Raw genomic sequence first — 18270 nt, 5'->3', positions numbered from 1 at the left:
GACTGCTGACGAATGGCAGTGCATTCCATTCAGTGACAAATCACAGTTCTGCACTACCCCCGATGACCACCGTCAGTGACAATGGCAGCGATCTGGGGTGAGCTCTTGTTCTTTGAATGTTTTAGAGGGGCACAGCAGAGTTACTCCTGACTCCTGGCATCACAGTGTGGAGAGCCACCGGATACGATTACAGATTGTGGATAGTGCAGATCGAGGGAATTACGATGGCAGAATGGCGTATCACAGACTTCCCACATCCTCACGAGTTACCTCTCACGGTGCCATTTTTTGACGAGGCAATGCCCACAGCTCTCGAACTGTCTGCGAGGTGTCGAGGTACTCCTGTGGTCGACAAGAAGCCCAGATCTGTCCCCGATAGAACACACGTGTGGGACCAGTCCCAGGATGTATCTGGGTGATCGAAGACCAGTTACGACAGCTGCGGGCCAGCTCGTCTCCGGAGAGGATACGACGGCGTTACGACACCCTTCCCGGCCGAATCTGTGTACGCATTCACACCGTAAGGGACGCGACACCGTACTGTGTGCCGGTGTAAGCTGTCACTGGCACAGCAGTCGGAAAAGGTGAAATGTGAAGATCGACTAGTAGGTGCCGGATCGAGGGCACGTTTCTCGAGAGAGACCAGAGACACACACCTGCAAGCAACACACTACCGACGTCCTCTCGACAGCAGGTATTTAGGCTGCTGTCTCTGACTGGAGGGCCTCAGTCACTGACTCACTCTACAAGTTTGCCTGCCATCTGTTACACGCAGAGTGAGTTTAGTTCATCACCGTCTATGATAGTACATAGCAACCAGATTAGTGACTATTGTGGGACTTGTACTTTATCAGCAGTGAGACTAAAGTTTGTAATAGTGAGATTACCGATGCTGTCTGCAGGACTACTGTTACTGATGAGCTTCTACCACAACACATGCACTCTATTCAAGTTATGTAAACAAAGAACAGTATTAATCCACGTGTGCATTTGTGTTGTAGAAAGAGGATATCGGCTACCCGTAACAACATCCTCTCCCTCGCTTCCTTCTGATACGAGACTCTACATATTGGTAAGTGGGTTCATAGTGCCAATTTCATTCTAAATTTTAATAGTGAGGTGTAACACATAATTGTAAGCAAAATCATGGGTTATACTGTCTGTCCTTCTCAATGATGAAAGATAATTGTGATATTTATATATTTTTTTTTATTAACAGTTATGGACAGTATATTGTCAGAGAAATGGTGTGAGAAGGTGTGATAAATTTAGTGCCTCCACCTGCTATGGGCCACTCATTCTTAGGTATCACGGCTCGAAGGTGTATTGTGGTTATGAAAGAATGGTGCTTACACTAACAACAGCTTCATTATAAAACCAAAAACCAAAGTTTTAAAAGTATCATTTTGGCATTTGTTTTTGGACATTTTGATCTTTCAGAATGTGTTCTTGTTGTCGAGTCAAATGAGACACAATCTTTATAATTGAGGCAGTTGAGTAACGATTGTATGATATTTGATGACAGTTATCTGTCAGTGTAATTGTGTGTTTCATTTCACTATTAAAATCGGCAATATGAACCCACATATCAATAAGATGTTGCACCCCTTATGGTATGAATGCACACACTGATGTGGTCGGGAAGTGTGTCATACAGCCATTATATCTTCTACGGAGGCAACCTGTGCCACATTGTTGTAACTAGTCCTTCATATCCTGGATGCTGGCACCGAGACGGAGTTAACGTCCAAGCTGGTCCCATTGTTCTATCGGGAACAGTTCTGGGCTTGTTGCTGAATGGTGTTGAAAGAAGATATATCTTTCATCAACATGTATAACTGAAAAGGATCCCAGTTTTCATCCAGCCTCTAGCATTGAAGACACTGCAAAGGAAAAGATGTCCCCTAAGCAGAACACATGCTTGGCTATCCAGATTCTTATTAGCAAGTCCTAATCCTAATTATTACATTGGTGCACAAGTTCATAGTGTTTTCGTTTTGCATGCTGGTATTCCATTTATCAAATGCCATTTTTTATTTGTTGTTTATTAGAGTTTACATTTGTCATTTAGAGATAGTACGTGGGGCTTTGGACACTAGAAAATGGGAGTGCCAAGTGGAAAAATCAGAACACTCCCAACATATTCTTCTGTTTGAATTCAAACAGGAGTGACAGCAATGGAAGCAGCCACAAACATTTGCGGCTCATATGGGGATAACGCCACTGGACAGAACACAGCACGAATAAGGTTTTCTCATTTTATGGAGGATCGTTTTGATATTAGTGACTCTCCACATTCAGGAAGACCTTCAGGATTTGATGAAGATGGTTTAAGAACATTAATCCACAACCATACATGTCAGTGTATTCAAGGACTGGCAAATGTGATGAACTGTGATCATTCCACAATTGTGCGACATTTGCATGCAATGAGGAAGGTTTAAAAATCAGGTGTATGTGTTCCGGATGCTGTAAGCTAAAATCACAAAAAATCTGTGGGTGGCTATATGTGCGTCTCTGCTTGCTCATTGGCTCATGAATAACACTGACCATTCCTATCTTGTATCATTAGTGGTGATGAGAAATGGTGTCTTAATGCTAACATAATGAAAAGAATGGACTGGTCGAGTCCAAACAAAGCAAGAACTCCACGTACAAAGACCTGCATGCATCCGAAAAAGATAATGTTATGTATTAGGTGAAAAGGCGATGGTGCAATGTATGATGGATTGCTTCCCCAAGGTGTAACCACCTCTGCTGACATCTACTGTCAACAAGTGAGATGTGTTGCCAATGCAAACCAATAACAACGACCAGAAAAACTGCGCAAAGTGATGTTCGTTCACAATTACAACCCCCCCCCCCCCCCCCCCCCCCAATATTCTCCTATTCAGAGTTGAGAGGTCATTCCACACCCACCTCATTCACCAGATCTTGCACCCTCATATTTTCAGTTTTTCTGCTCTCTGTCGAATAACCTTCGGGGAGCTTCTTTTCCAGATGAAAATACACTCTAAACATGGCTTGACAAGTTCTTTGCCGCAAAACAACACAGTTTCTACACTTGCGGAATCAAAAAGTTACCCCAGCATTGACAGACTGTTGTAAATAATAAAGGAGAATATTTATTGATGACTAAAGTCTCTGTTATGTGTATCTGTTGTTCCTATTAAACTTATTGAAATACACATCAAACTTATGTACCCACCTAATAAATTCATGGCATATTCAACCACGGAAAATATACTATGTAGCATTCATTGATCAACCAAAATACACAGACAGATGAGAAAAACACTCCAGTAAATGTAATCACTGAAATAACATCACCTACCCTATCAAACCGAGCAGTTTCATTTCACTTCCTCCTCCTCCTCTTTTTCTGGGTTGTAATGTAGCAAGTTATTATGAGATGACATTCGTTGCAGAAGGCCGGCAGCCATTTGGTACGGTGGCTGCAGGATGTCTATGTTTTTAGTCACTTTGCTCACAGAGCAGCTGACGTTGCTTGCCGTGAGTACTGCATAGCGTAACAATCAGTCAATACGAAGATTCATATCCTTTACAAATCTAAATAATCGATATTACTTATTATGCAATTTTGTTCAAATTTGGTATACAGCCTTTTGTTATTAATGGAATGATGCTGTCCAAATTTCAGATTTTTATTTATTAAAGTGCTGGACATAAAGAAAATTAACTAAAAGTCCTAAAACCAATGCTTGTTTTTTTATAACCATGTTAGGGACAAATATGAATTGATTTGCATTATCATCTGTGTGTGTGTGTGTGTGTGTGTGTGTGTGTGTGTGTGTGTGTGAGCACACAAAGAAACTTGTGAACATGACAGAAAATAATAACCATGCTATAGTAGACGAGAAAGGGGAGGTAAATTTGAGGAAAGTGATATATGCAGATGATGCTGTGGCTGGTGAATTTAGTTTTGATGCATCACAAGCAAATGATAGTGGCTTGCCACATTCAATGAATGTTAATCATGGGACAAACAATGAACAGAACACAATGGAAATCAATGTTAAGTCTACACTGTTTCGGGTTCAAAGGTTCTAAAGGGAATCGAAGGTTGAAAACTTCACACCTATTCCTATTTGGGAGGAAAAAGTGAAGCAGAATCTAAGGTTAATGTTAAGTTAACACCTGTTATGGTTACAGAGATAAAGCACGATCCTGTGTCAATTGCTTGTGACAGAAAGATAGTGTTTCAGAAATGTTAGCAAATATTTTGAAACATATGGGGTATATGAACACTGAAATGAGTAGGTTGCATACTGAAGTTAATGGATTGGGGTCTAATATGAACACTAAAATGTGTTCTGATATTAAGAATTCTTTAAGTTCTGAAGTTAATCAAGGGTTCACTAACATGTCAGTAGAAATGCAATCCAGAATGGAAAACAAAATTTCTAAATTAAGAGATTCATGGGAAAATGATATGATTTTGTTTAAGGACAGTGTAAAAAGTGAAATTAGTAAAGTAAAACAAGAATGTAATAATGCTGTTGTAACAGTAAGAAATGAACTGACCTCTCAGATTAACCAAGTTGCTGATGACAGCAAACAGTTAAGGGAACAAGTAAATGCAGAGTTAAATGAAATGCAGGAACAAGTAAATAATGTGGAAAAACAATGTGAGGATGGTCACTACAATGGAAAATCAAATCAAGGAAGGAAAGGATGTGTGTGAGAAATTTGGTGTGTAAGTGGCTGCTAAATTTACTAACCTGGAAACTAACATAAATCAGTTTAGTACAAGTGTAGATGAACAACTGTGTAACCATGATGGTAGACTAAAAAGAGTAGAACAAAGTGTTACTAACAGTAGTGGGTATGTAATATCTAATGGTGTGGTAGAATCCTCAGAAATTGAATATGTGAAACATTGGCAGTTTTTGCGATTTGATCCAAGTAAAAATGTACATCCTAAAGAATTTTGGGGTGATTTTGAGGATGTTTGCCCAAATTATGGAATGCTAAGCAAAATCTTGGTTTCATTAAGTCAAATTTGATGGGAGAAGCTAGAGTATGGGGAAACTGGACAGTAGACAAGTATGACAAGACAGAGGATTTTTAACAGGCATTTTTTGAGGAATATTGAGGCAAATGGAAGCAGATACAAGTTTTAAACAAATTTTGGTCAGGTGAAAAATAGGATATGAGGAAAGATATTATTAAGAGGTTTGTGCAAAAATGGGTCACAACTTTGTCATATTTGAGCTTGAAAGTGGAGACAGAACAGATCATTATGGGCATAGAGAATAAGTTGCCTTTGTACTGGCATAATAAAATAATATCAGCACCTAGGGATGATGTTGATAAATTTATTCATCATCCTGAGAGGGTAGAAAATATTTTAGAGGAGGAGGAGAATGCCAGGAGGCATTATAGACCTCCCGTTAAGACAACTGAAAACAGAACTGAGGCACATGTGACTAAAGTAGGAGTGCAAAGATCCAGTAATTGCAGAGGCAGGTACCGAGGGAGAGGGAGTCCTACTGAAAGTAAATATAATGACAGAGACCGAAACCTTGAATATAGACAGCAGCAGTCCACTGACTGGGCAGAGTGGCGCAGACCGCCAGCAGAAAGGAATATCAGTGGCAATGACCGCGTAGGAGAGGCGGAAAACTAATGGCAGTTTTCAGGCTGCGGCACCATAGGCTAAATCCGCTAGCAAAACCTTTGTAAGGCAGCCACCAGCTGAACATCTTGCGGGTGGTATCGAAGAAACAGATGTTGCAGAGGAGAGGGACATTGTTAAAAATTGTATTTTTCAGGTAAGTATAGTAGATTTTTGCAAAAGAAAGGTCATAAAAGCAATTCCAGGAACCACGTTAATGAGGAACAGCTATTAGAAAATAATGATTCAGAATAGGATGTTAGTGTGAGTAAGCACTGCAATGCAGATGAGGAGCTTACAGTTAACTGTGGAGTTAGCACTATAATAGGGGAAACGGTATTAGAGGTACCCGAGGAAGAAAATAGAAGGGCAGAGGAAGTTTTACAAAGATTAGTTGTTGGCAATATTATTTCCTTTTCTTTTTGTTTCATATTGTCATCCTAACTCTTCATCATTCGGAACTTTTTTGCTATTTTCTCTCCTTCTTCCCTATCATAGTAAATAAGGTATATAAATGTACACAGACAGTAAATGCCATCCAAAAATAAGAAAACTGGTAAAAGAAAGATAATTCTGGAGGTATATGATTACTGAAGATTAACACAAATGAATGTGGAATGAAAGTGATGTAGTAAGGTATACTGGAAAAAATAAGGTAATGTGACTCCTTAATATGTGTTTTCTAAACCAATTTCAGAAAATGCAGAAATGATGTTGGAAGATGTTTGTGATAAGAGACATAGAATGTGTCTAGTTGAAGTAAGTAAATAGATTATGTATCTGATGTTTCTTTGAGAGCCACTTAAGTTGGCATAAATATTTTCAACATTTTCAGTAATTTTGCATTCTTTGTCTATAATAGCTTGTTTTATGAAAAATCAGGAGATATTTAATAAGTAATGTAAGGTAAATATTTTTTCTAAAATGAACAGTTAAAGAAAATGTTTCTAATTTTTGAAAAAAGTTTTTTTTGTTTGCTTAAGAATTCTCTCACTATAAAATGCATTAAATAATTTTTTGAAAAAGAGTACTGTTGCTATTTTTGAATAATGGTTAATTCATTCTTTACTGGAAATAATTAGTACTGTATAAGACTATTTGAGAACAGATGTTGAATTTCAATGAATATAGAGTTTTCTTGGAAAAAGGTTTTGTGAAAAGAAGCAGTAAATTTTGAACACACTAAAATTCTGGAAGGTTTCTTGCAAAGTTTTTCCTTTAGATTTGAGGGAAAAAAAGAACTATGATATGTGTATATGTGTAAGGTTAGGGTGCAGAAACTAAGAATGGTGACTTAGACGTACTGTATTTTGCAGGTATGAAATTTGGAAAAACCTGATACGAGACTATAGGAAACCAGGTGTAGGACTGATGACTGGATGCTGTATCACAGTGAAGTGCATCTAAAGCAACCGGAGTGTAAATGTGAAAAAGAAAAAAATGTTATACCCCACTGCTGCTACAGAAAGTATTTTTTTTAATATGTCAAAAAGACACTCCCCTAAGTGAAAACAATATAACAAAATAAACATTTCATCCACAGCAATGATTAAAGCTAGGGTTATCCTGCTAGAAAATTTTGTGAAATAATGCTGGTCAAGGCGAATCTTTTGTATTAGGTTCCATGAACACTAACATAGTGACTGTAAAGAGCATTAAATGGTTTCTTTCACGTCAAAACATTATTTGATGTAAAAAAAAAAAAAGGTAATGTATTTTTGATATTTCGTTAATTTGAAAAAACTGTAAGTAGGAAAAATTTTCGTTAAAAATCACATAGTTAAATTTGTCAATTCAGTTAAAGAATTCAGTAATAACATTACCATTATATGAACCTTAAATACACTTAAAAGTAAATGTCTGCTTGTGTCTGTATATGTGCGGATGGATGTGTGTGTGTGTGTGTGTGTGTGTGTGTGTGTGTGTGTGTGTGGGCGCACGCGAGTGTATACCTGTCCTTTTTTCCCCCTAAGGTAAGTCTTTCCGCTCCCGGGATTGGAATGACTCCTTACCCTCTCCCTTAAAACCCACATCCTTTCGTCTTTCCCTCTCCTTCCCTCTATCCTGATGAACCAACCGTGGGTTGCGAAAGCTTGAATTTTGTGTGTGTGTTTGTGTTTATTTGTGTGTCTATCAACATATCAACGCTTTCGTTTGGTAAGTTTCATCATCTTTGTTTTTAGATATAAAAGTAATTTTAGATTCATAGGGGGTGTGTAACATAGCAAATTATTACAAGATGACATTCGTTGCAGAAGGCACATAGCCATTTGGTATGGTGGCTGCAGGATGTCTACGTTTTTTGTCGCTTTGCTCGCAGCGCAGCTGATGCTGCTTGCCGTGAGAACTGCATAGCGCAAAAGTCAGTCAATACGAAGATTCATACCCTCTACAAATCTAAATAATCGATATTACTTATTATGCAATTTTGTTCAAATTTGGTATACAGCCTTTTGTTATTAATGGAATGATGCTGCCCTGCTGTCCAAATTTCAGATTTTTATTTATGAAAGTGCCGGACATGAAGAAAATTACCTAAAAGTCCTTAAACCGATGCTTGTTTTTTTAAAACCATGTTAGGAACAAATACAGATTGATCTGCATTATCATTTGAAGCCATTACAAAGTTACCAGTGCATAAAAATCAATTAATTAGATTTTTCTTTTTTAAAACTTTAGTCACTGTGCATTACGTATGGTAATTCAAAAATTGGTCAACATTATTATTTGATTATAATTTGTTGTGTGAGTACATGAAAATGATTGAGAGAGTGAATGTGGGACATACGTCAAAACTCAGTATGTCATTTTTCATAAAACCTTGTAGAAATAGACCGTGGTAAAGTTATGGTGCAACCACGATTCAGATTATGTATGTTGGTGTGAGCTTGCTTTTGTATAAAAGCAAGCCAGAATCAAAGTTAGAGGCACAATAAGTTTATTTATCAATTTGGAGAATAATTTGTACTTTGCTTATTTTGACTAAACAACATACTGGAAATTGAAGTTTGAATGTCATTAATTACTATCAGATTACTGATTGGATAGCTTTTCCACGAGAATGATCTGGAAGGAACATTCTGATTGGTCGTTTAGATCAACAGCCAATCAGAATTAAGCTGTTCCCGTGCAAATATAGTGGAGTGGGCAGTGAGTAGAATAGTCTGAGATAGTCGCTTGCTAACAGGCCTACAATAACATCATGTCAGACAGCTCCATAAAAATACTCTGGAAAATGAAGAAATAGTGAGTTAATTGCGGTTCAAATACCTCGTGGCTGAAGTGGCTGTAGTTACGAACATTTTAATGAAAGTTTGGTGTTTCTAAATTAAATAGTTTGAAAGTTATGAGCTCGTGAAGTTTCTGGTCGTAGGAGCAATTCCGCATGGCATGTTTCGTGCTCTGTACGGAATATGTTGGTGAGTGCTTCTTTTGAAGAAGACCACTGAAATGACCAAATGTTTAACTCACAAACAGTTGTGGGCCAGTACCTGGTAGAACGTGAAAATTAGTCAGGCCGGACTTGCAAAAATTCTGGCTGCTTCTTGAGTGAAACTATGTTGCACAGACAGTGAATTTTGAAAGATAGAGCATTACCATAGTTAATACGGACTTGATAGGGATTTCATGTATTTCCATATGAATAAAAAGTAGATTCAATCTAATTTTAAATCCTCCGAATGCCCATTTTTTTAAAATGAACTTTCAGGAACTGACTTCCATCTAGAGTTACCCGGCCTCTGTGTGGAAGATATTAGGTAGTGGTTTCATCAATGCTGCTTTACACTGCCTAACACGTATCTACTGCTACAGAGTGAAGGGAAGTCGGAAAGAAGCATATCGAGGTAGATGGACTTTCAGTAAGTGAAAGAGAGAATACAGATGACCGACCACGCCCCACCGCAGGGTGCTTCTCTTTTTTTGGTCCGCCAGTGTATTTACAACTACAAAAAATTGTCAAATCAAGGTCTATAAACATAAAAACATAATGCATAAAAGAAAAGGTAGCATTCTCATGCCATCTGTGGACTTTGGTTAGCAGAGACAGGTAAGGGTAAGATTCTATAAGTAGTAGTAGTAGTAGTATTGATATCTGTACCCATACAATACCTGTTAGTGCTATAGAAATCATTGTCTTAAAGTTGCCTCGAGAACAAAAGTTCCTACAACGGAAGAACATTCCTGTGCTAAACAACTGTAGAAATTAGAAATTACTGGGCCTTGCAGCTCGGAAATGACCACAGTTTCTACTATGTTGTAAATGAACTGGTTATGAAAGTACAGCTGCAGGGTTCCAAGACTGTCACCGTAACAATGCTGTTAATTTTTTTATACATATCCTACCCACCACTCTGGAGTGCAGCGGCACAGGATACATTACGGATGTGTGCTGTTAATAGTGAGAGACATGTCCCTATGAAGTCCTTACTGATGAATAACACTCAAAGTGGAAATATCATATCTGTAATTCCCAGATATTGTTGCCCTTCCTATGTTTATGCACACAGCGAGCAATGTATTTGGGGACAACACAAGTCTTCTGCACGGAATGGTGGTCACGCTGATTTAAAAGGGCATGCCGAGAAGAAATACCTGCTTGGACGCAGTAATGGTGTCTCTGGAGTGCAACATGTCACTGTAGAAGAAAGCTAACATTCCTGGAGTGTACCTACAAGAATATCAATTGGATAGATAAAAAAAAAGGGGGTCTAGTTTTGTCAGGTAGTCTGGAAGCAGCAGTGCTGTTCATTGGGGTTGTACTTTTTCATTAGGTAAGTAATATATGGATGATTAAACAGAATTAATGACATTGGCTGCTTATTTAAGAACAAGTAAGCAAAAGCGTATTAAATGTATTGTATGGTGGCCAGTGTTATTGTTTTAAACAAGGAACCATCTGAAGATTGGAGAAGGAGTTCAGACATTTGTTGAATGAAGTCATTTGAACATTGGATATGCACATGACTAAATAACATTGGAGTACCTAGGACTGTACCACACATTTAGGTTTCTTCCCATTCCAGCGGCATATGGGGTTTGGGGTCAATGACTATTTCAATGTCTCTGTTGAGGGGTAACATATCACTTTGGAGAAAGTGATGTGTTATGTTCTCTGTCTCTCTAACCCACAAAGGATAGTTAAGATCTCGAGTAAGCATCTTGTTATTTCAGTAGTAAATAAGTGTTTGCTTTGAACCACATATTGTGAGGCAAATTTTCTGCAACCCCCTCCCCCATGTAATGAGAGCATAAGTGGACACAGCATATCTCATATCTGTAAGGCAGGGGCAATGGGCACCTGGATTACTGTGCATGGAAACACCTGCTGATCGGAGTAGTTATTCCACGAAAACACACAATAATCATTACATCTCTTGTCAAGCGAAACCCAGGGAGGAGGTACAGAGTGAAAATGACATAGGCATATTAATATGTATTGTAAGCTTTGTTAAAGTTGTATGCTGCAGTAAAATCTAATGTGGAATCTATTCCATGGAGGTGAAATACATGTGCAATAAAGCAGCAGCATGTGAATTTATTTTTTTCTGCTACAGCTGGTGTTAGATTTTTCCAGCTGGTACGGACCTGGCACCTTCGAGAAAGAGTCTGTGACCTCAAGATATAGCAACACATCAAGTCAAACGATTGATATAGATAAGTAACAGTGACCACAAAAACTTTTACATAGTCCACCTCCATAAGATTTCTGAACAACAGCAGGCATACCGTATTTACTTGATTCCAAGCCGCACCTGAAAAATGAGACTCGAAATCAAGGAAAAAAATTTTTCCCGAATCTAAGCCGCATCTGAAATTTGAGACTTGAAATTCAAGGGGAGAGAAAAGTTTTAGGCCGCACCTCCAAATTGAAACAAAGTTGGTCCATTGTAATATGAGACACAATTTAGGTCGAATGAATGACGATGCAGCTACAGTAGTTTGGTTCGAGTCGTAAGCTTAGCAGTTAAGCTTTACCAGGTAGCCATTGCTATGCGTCAGGCGCTCCGTCCGTATTTATACGGGAACCCTTCCTTTTTCACGTGCTTCGTCTGGTTTAAATCGATTGCTTATTTTTCTTTGATCTGATAAGTGTGGTTCTCTTTGTTATAGGTGTTTACGTCACTCTAAGCTGAAAATGCATTATTGTACTGTGTCATGCATTGTTTGTCGCATTCTGTTAATGTGTGTTTACAACCTGTCGCCGGTCGCAGCATGGCTTGCTTTTGTGCACGCTACCGCCACTTACGGAAGGAAAAAAAAAAAAGGAGAGAGAGAGAGAGAGAGAGAGAGAGAGAGAGAGAGAGAGAGAGAGAGAGAGAGGAATTGTCTCATTAGTGAAACAATGGCAAGAGACTGCTATTTGTTGTTACTTACACTGCTGCTTTCTTTGATAATGATCAACAAGAACCAAATAATAGACTGCGTATGATAGAAGATGTTCTAAATGAGAGTTTAGTGAATATTTTTCGCCGTTTGAAAATCTTTGCAGATGCCTCTTTTGCTCATTACATTCTGCACAGAAATTAGAGTCATCTTAGACTTAAAAATCTAGTCTATTGCCGTGCTTCATTTCTGACTGTGTCACTATTAGGCATAAGAAAAATACAAATATAAACATGACATGATATGTATATTCTTCCGCGTTTGCTGTTGTCTCACACTAGTTTCGTAGTTTATTAGGCAGACAGGATTTAAATGAGATAGCAGCAAACACGAAAGAATACATGGCAAAATGTTTATATTGGTATTATTCTTATGGTGAAGAGAATAGCCTGCTGCATGTGATTCACAATTCATAAAAGTTCCTATTAGCAACCATCTCTTCTCACAGGTAGGAAAAAATTCAGAATGTAGAGTTGGCGATATTGACAAACATCCCAAACAGTCTTGCCAGTCGGATTTTCATAGTACATCGAAATGCTGCTACATTCGAAGAAGAACAATACGGAATTTGTATCTACTTCGTTGGATAGTGTATGAAAATGCAGTGGTCGAAACTCGGGGCAGAGAAAAAAAGCTCGTCTTCCATCTTTTTTTTAATTTATTTACTGACTCAGAGGTTTTGGCACCAGTATTTATCTTTGTGCCTGCAAAGCATGCCTGTGTAGCGCTACATATGTTCGACAGCAGAAGTTAGTTGTGGCGGCACCTACCAACATTTTTCAGAACTTCCACTTACTTTGCACTCGATTCAAAGCCGCAGGCGGTTTTTTGGATTACAAAAACCAGAAAAAAAGTGCGGCTTAGATTCGAGTAAATACGGTATTACATTACACCGTTTGGTGCAATCTGTGTAATCTCCTCTTAGTAGTGCCTACAGGAGCAATATGTGGGGAGCTGAATGATATGCCTATATTCTTCGCTTAATTCTGGTTTCTGAAATTTTCTAAGTAAGCTTTTTCAGGATAACTGCCATTTATCTTCAGTTGTCTCCAACTCAGCTTTTTGAGACGTTCCACGACATTCTCCTACGAGTCAAACCAGAGAACATTTGTGTCCCACACCCTTTAGTGATATTGTAGGATGTCACATGATTAAACTCTATAGACTGACAGCCTCTTCTCAGTAATCTACTAATGAATCGAATTCTCCCAGCTACTGAGCATAGGTAATCATTCCATTTCATCTCTCTACAAAATGTCATATCAAAAATTTTGTACAAGTTGACTGATTCCAACTCTAACTCACTGATGTTGCTGTCATACATTATTATTAACACGTTTGTGTGTTTTTTAAAGTGCACCATTTTACATTTCTAAACCTCCACAACAAGTTGCTAATCTTTTCACAATTTTGAAGTATTATCAAGATCTTACTGGATATTTGTGCAGATCTTTTCACATAGTACTTCATACCAGAAAATGGCATTCAAATTATGGGCTATGTAGTATTTTTTAAAAATGGTAAAAGGTACACTGGTACAAGCAAATAACATTATTTCATTTAATTGTGACAGCAGTTGTAATGAGTTATCAGCTCTTTCAGCCATCAGCTGGCTAGGTGAATCTGAGGACGGTCATCTAGGGTTATGTGGACACAGGAGGTAAATCCAGTGGAGATGGGCGGGCCAGTTTGAGAGTCTAACGCCAGGATCAGACGGACAGGAGAAGTCGGATATGAGGCAAGATGGGCAACTTGCCACAAGCCGGGGCTTTCTGTACAATCATTTCTACCCGTCGAGGAGCAAAAGTATTACTTTTGGCAGCATTAAAGTTTTGCTTGATCTAATAAAGCTCCAAAAAATCTGAACACACCAAACTGTCTGATGATGATCACACTGACAATTTTCAGCTGTTCTGGCAATAAAACCCAGATTATTATGTCAATTTTGCCAGTTTGTATTTTCAGTATCTTAATTAAAAAGCTTACTATATGCAAATGTGTGTAGTTGCATTAACAAGTGGTACCTGAAGTGAAACGGAAGAGGGTAAGTCAATAAGTACGTTGTCTGTCGACTCAGCATTTTCAGACTTACCATGACATTCTCCTATAAGTCAAACCAGAGAACATTTGTATCGCCTTTAACAGTGATGTGCTTTCACCTCACTACAGTTCTTGTGCATTCACTTTGTTGGTTCAGTGAATAGCTCTATTTGTAGTGATTTCAAAGTATTTTATTTCGAGTGTCCCATTGTTTGTATGCACCAATGAATAAATGCAGAGAGCAATTCATTTTCTTTACTCTGACAGGACTAAAGGTGTAAAGATTATTCACAGAATGCAGCTGTATTATGCTGACATGTCTCAGTGAACAAGAAATTTACAAGGGCATAAATCACTTTAAAAGTGGACATTTAACTGTCTGCAACAAACTGTGTTTGAGTTGACCATCCACTTACAAAACAGGTATGAACATTACAAGAGCAGAGCAAATAATTTGTGATGATCTTTGTGTCAGAACTGATGATACAATACACAATCTGAAGATTGATAAGAGCTGTATCCAGAAATGCAGAGCACCAACAATACAGCCCATTTCTGTAGGTTGCCGAATCGCGGGCCTGCTGGAGCATCACTGAGGAACAAACTCAGTAGTCTGGATGGCAACAGCAACAAAATAGACCAGACAGCACCATGTTAGTGGGAACCAAACAACAGTTCAGCACAACAACAACAGCAACAGTTTGTTGTCACAGGAAACTATGTCAGCCGCCGCTGCAATTGGCAGTTTCCGTCACCAGCAGGCAGCCTGGCAATTAAGGCACTACTGGCATCCACTAGGTCACGTGTCCACAATTAATTCTCTCAACAAATTTCTCACAGTTTTCCTTTACTGCTTAATTAATGTACAGATTGAATAACATCGGGATGTATTGCAATGCTGTCTCACTCTATTTTCCACTATTGCTTCCATTTGTGCCCTTTGACCCTCGGAACCACAGTCTGGTTTCTGTACAATTTGTAAATAACCTTTTGCTCTCTGTACTGTATCTCTGCTACCTTCAGAATTTCAAAGAATGTGTCACTGTGATTATGAGATTCAAAAGCACAAGTTCTGACATTAATCAGAAGGCGACCATACACCAATAACTGTTTACGGACAATTCCTTACTCTTATCGCATCCTCTGTCACCGCGATATAGTCTGCTGTTGCTTCAACTTACCTGGTGAGTGTGACCCGCACCTCGCACGAGATTGTTGACAAACTGGTCACGTGCACCGGTGACGAGATGCAGGGTCGCGATGGCCGCCACTCCGAAAGCTGCTCGGGGCGTCACAGAGAAGCTGGCGTCCGCCATGCGCAGCACGAGTGCAGTCGAGGCCAGCTCCGTGACAGTGAAGAACAGCTGGTGGTTCCACTGCGAGTAGAACTCGTCGTTCCAGTAGTTTATGTATGCCCACCTGTGGGAGAAATGTAACAAAGTAACAGTATGGCGAGTTTCACAAAAGAGAAAAAGGAAAATGGAATAAAAGAGAACACACACAGTAAAAAGTGCCAAGACATGCAAAAGTGACACACTGTAACATGGAGCTGACGCCACAAAACCTCTATGCTAGCAAACAGACTGCTGACTATTAAAATTTCAACAGTTGGAAGGCAATACGCAATAATCACCAAATTGGTATGAAGTGTACTACACGTTTTGATATGCAAATAAAGGGCCCGGTATGTGCAAATGTGCTACAGCAGACTGTAACTATTGCACTAAAACTTTGTCATTTCTCTTCAAATGCGAGCCATAAATTACACTAAAATTATACAATTTCTCTAGAAATGCAAACCAGAAATCACTTTAAAATTATGACATTTCTCTTCGAATGCCTGCTGATATGCAAATAAAATGGATGAAAACATTTCTTGTAGTACTCTCCTTGCAATAACTAGAAACCGGTGGTCAGCCACACTATGATTATCTCAGAGAAAGGATGCAGCTGTCTGTTATCAACTGGGTGTGCTCTGATGCTACGACACCCCTTTCGGTACCATCAGTGCTCCATTGCTCACAGCAGTAGGTCAGTATTTTTTTTCGAACGTGTGTGATAAGTACTATGCATGCGTAGAGTATGAGGGATTTTTGAGGAGCAAGTGACGTAATGGTACCATGGTCCAATGGTAAGTTGCACTGACTGGCAATTCATCGGCTCAAGAAATTAATATATTCAGACAGTTGCCAGAGACTGCAGTCGCGCGTGTGTGTGTGTGTGTGTGTGTGTGTGTGTGTGTGTGTGTGTGTGTGTGTGTGTGTGTGTGTGTGAGAGAGAGAGAGAGAGAGAGAGAGAGAGAGAGAGAGAATCTCTTTGCCTTTACAAATGTCTGCTTGTGTCTGTGTATGTGCGGATGGATATGTGTGTGTGTGTGCGCGCGAGTGTATAACTGTCCTTTTTTCCCCCTAAGGTAAGTCTTTCCGCTCCCGGGATTGGAATGACTCCTTACCCTCTCCCTTAAAACTCACATCCCCACATCCCCTCTCCTTCCCTCTTTCCTGACGAAGCAACCGTTTGTTGCGAAATCTTGAATTTTGTATGTATGTTTGTGTGTCTATCGACCTGCCAGCGCTTTTGTTTGGTAAGTCTCATCATCTTTGTTTTTAGATATATACATAACATTTGTTTGAGTACAAAAAGCTTTTAGTGTTAAAATGTGTGTGTCATGGTCTGAAAGGCCATTTACCCTTTTACTAGCAGAATGCCCATCTACAAATGAATAATGAATAAAATTATTGTCTATAGCTGTGCTACAGTTTCCCTGCACCCCAGTTGGAAGAAATACAGTATTTCACCACATCCATACAATGTACAGAGGAGTAACGTCATCTCCATTTTGCGTACAAAGAACTATTACACACTGGATTTGTCGTTGAGTAATAGCATTTGAGTGGTTGAGTGTTTTGGAGTAGATTGTGTTATGCCAGACATCAGAAAGATAAACATCTACCAGCAAGAGTCGAGATTCGACACTGGCATGATTGTGGCCTGTCGAGACTGAGGTTTATTGTTAGGCGATACTGCTCGAGTCAGTTGGAATCCCATGTCTGTCTTGCAAATATGGAATCAAAGGATTCAGGAGGACCATATTCAACCCCATACAGGAATTCACTGACCCCAGGCAACCAACACCCAAAGACGCAAACCTGTTATTTATGGGCTCAGCACTTTGGGAGATGGTACGAGGTACTTTTGGGTACGCAGCATGATCTCTTTTGGCTCTCACAGCTGGTATGTGCTGGTTTGGACAGGAGGTATGACATTTCTGATGTGTTAAGGCCAGTGGCTGCCTCACAACTTCAAGGCTTCAATGACATTAACTTTCCAGAAGATATCACAAGACTGCATGTTACCCATGCTGTCCCACATGTCTAAATACAGAGGTTGTTAGACAATTGTCCTGGCCAGCAGGTGCTCCAGATATCTCAACCACTGAAAACGTCTGGTCATTGGTTTGCCAAGAGATTGGAATGCCAGCATGGAAGTGTCAAATGATGTACACAGATGAACAAAAACAATTGAAAGTATGTTACTAGAAATCGGAATGACTGCCTTTTGAATAGTGTATGTTTACACATGTGAATTTGCATATTGGGCCACTATTTATTATATTAACTTCAATTAGCCACATTTTGTAATTAACAGAGCTTCCAGTGAAAGTAATTCACCATTGAAGTCAGCATGTTCAATACAACCAACCAGATAATAAATTTAAGTTTATACAGCGTGTTTCAAAAATATTTCAATTAACTTTGGGGTCAGTTTCCTTAGAGAAAAACAAGAAAAAAGTTCGTATAAATATATGTCTGAAAATCCCTATTTTCGAGTTATTGATGAAAATTGACATTCAAAAGTTTTCCAGATACAATCCACAACGTTAATTATCTATGCACCCATTAGTTAACATTCAACAGCTTCCCAGATACAACCCAGCAGCTTCAAAATACCTATGCACCTTTTTCACTCATCGTATCGTAGATGGCCTCATGTTGCAAGGTAAACTTGTTTACATTCGTCATTTGTCCATCTTCAACATGTCCACTGTGTATATTTATCACGGGCAATGAGTTAACTGAAAGAGCTCAGTTCAAATGTTTAAGGACATTCATTTCATGAACAGGCAGACATAATTTTTGTGTATGGCTGTGTGAATAGTAATGGACACGAGGCTGCCTGGGTGTATCAGACAACATTTCCAGACTGAA

At 39.0% G+C, this 18270-nt stretch overlaps 1 protein-coding gene across 1 annotated transcript in view; it reads right to left on the bottom strand.

Moving 5' to 3' along the window:
- Positions 1 to 18270, bottom strand: part of LOC126109660 (uncharacterized) — a 49091-nt gene that overhangs the window by 7792 nt on the left and 23029 nt on the right. Inside the window, 1 exon segment of the mRNA XM_049914706.1 lies at positions 15244 to 15481. Coding sequence (XP_049770663.1) covers positions 15244 to 15481 — 238 coding nt within the window.

The sequence above is a fragment of the Schistocerca cancellata genome, chromosome 12 (assembly GCF_023864275.1).
Source record: "Schistocerca cancellata isolate TAMUIC-IGC-003103 chromosome 12, iqSchCanc2.1, whole genome shotgun sequence".
Classification (NCBI taxonomy): domain Eukaryota; kingdom Metazoa; phylum Arthropoda; class Insecta; order Orthoptera; family Acrididae; genus Schistocerca; species Schistocerca cancellata.
This window is presented reverse-complemented; position numbering and strand designations above follow the sequence as displayed.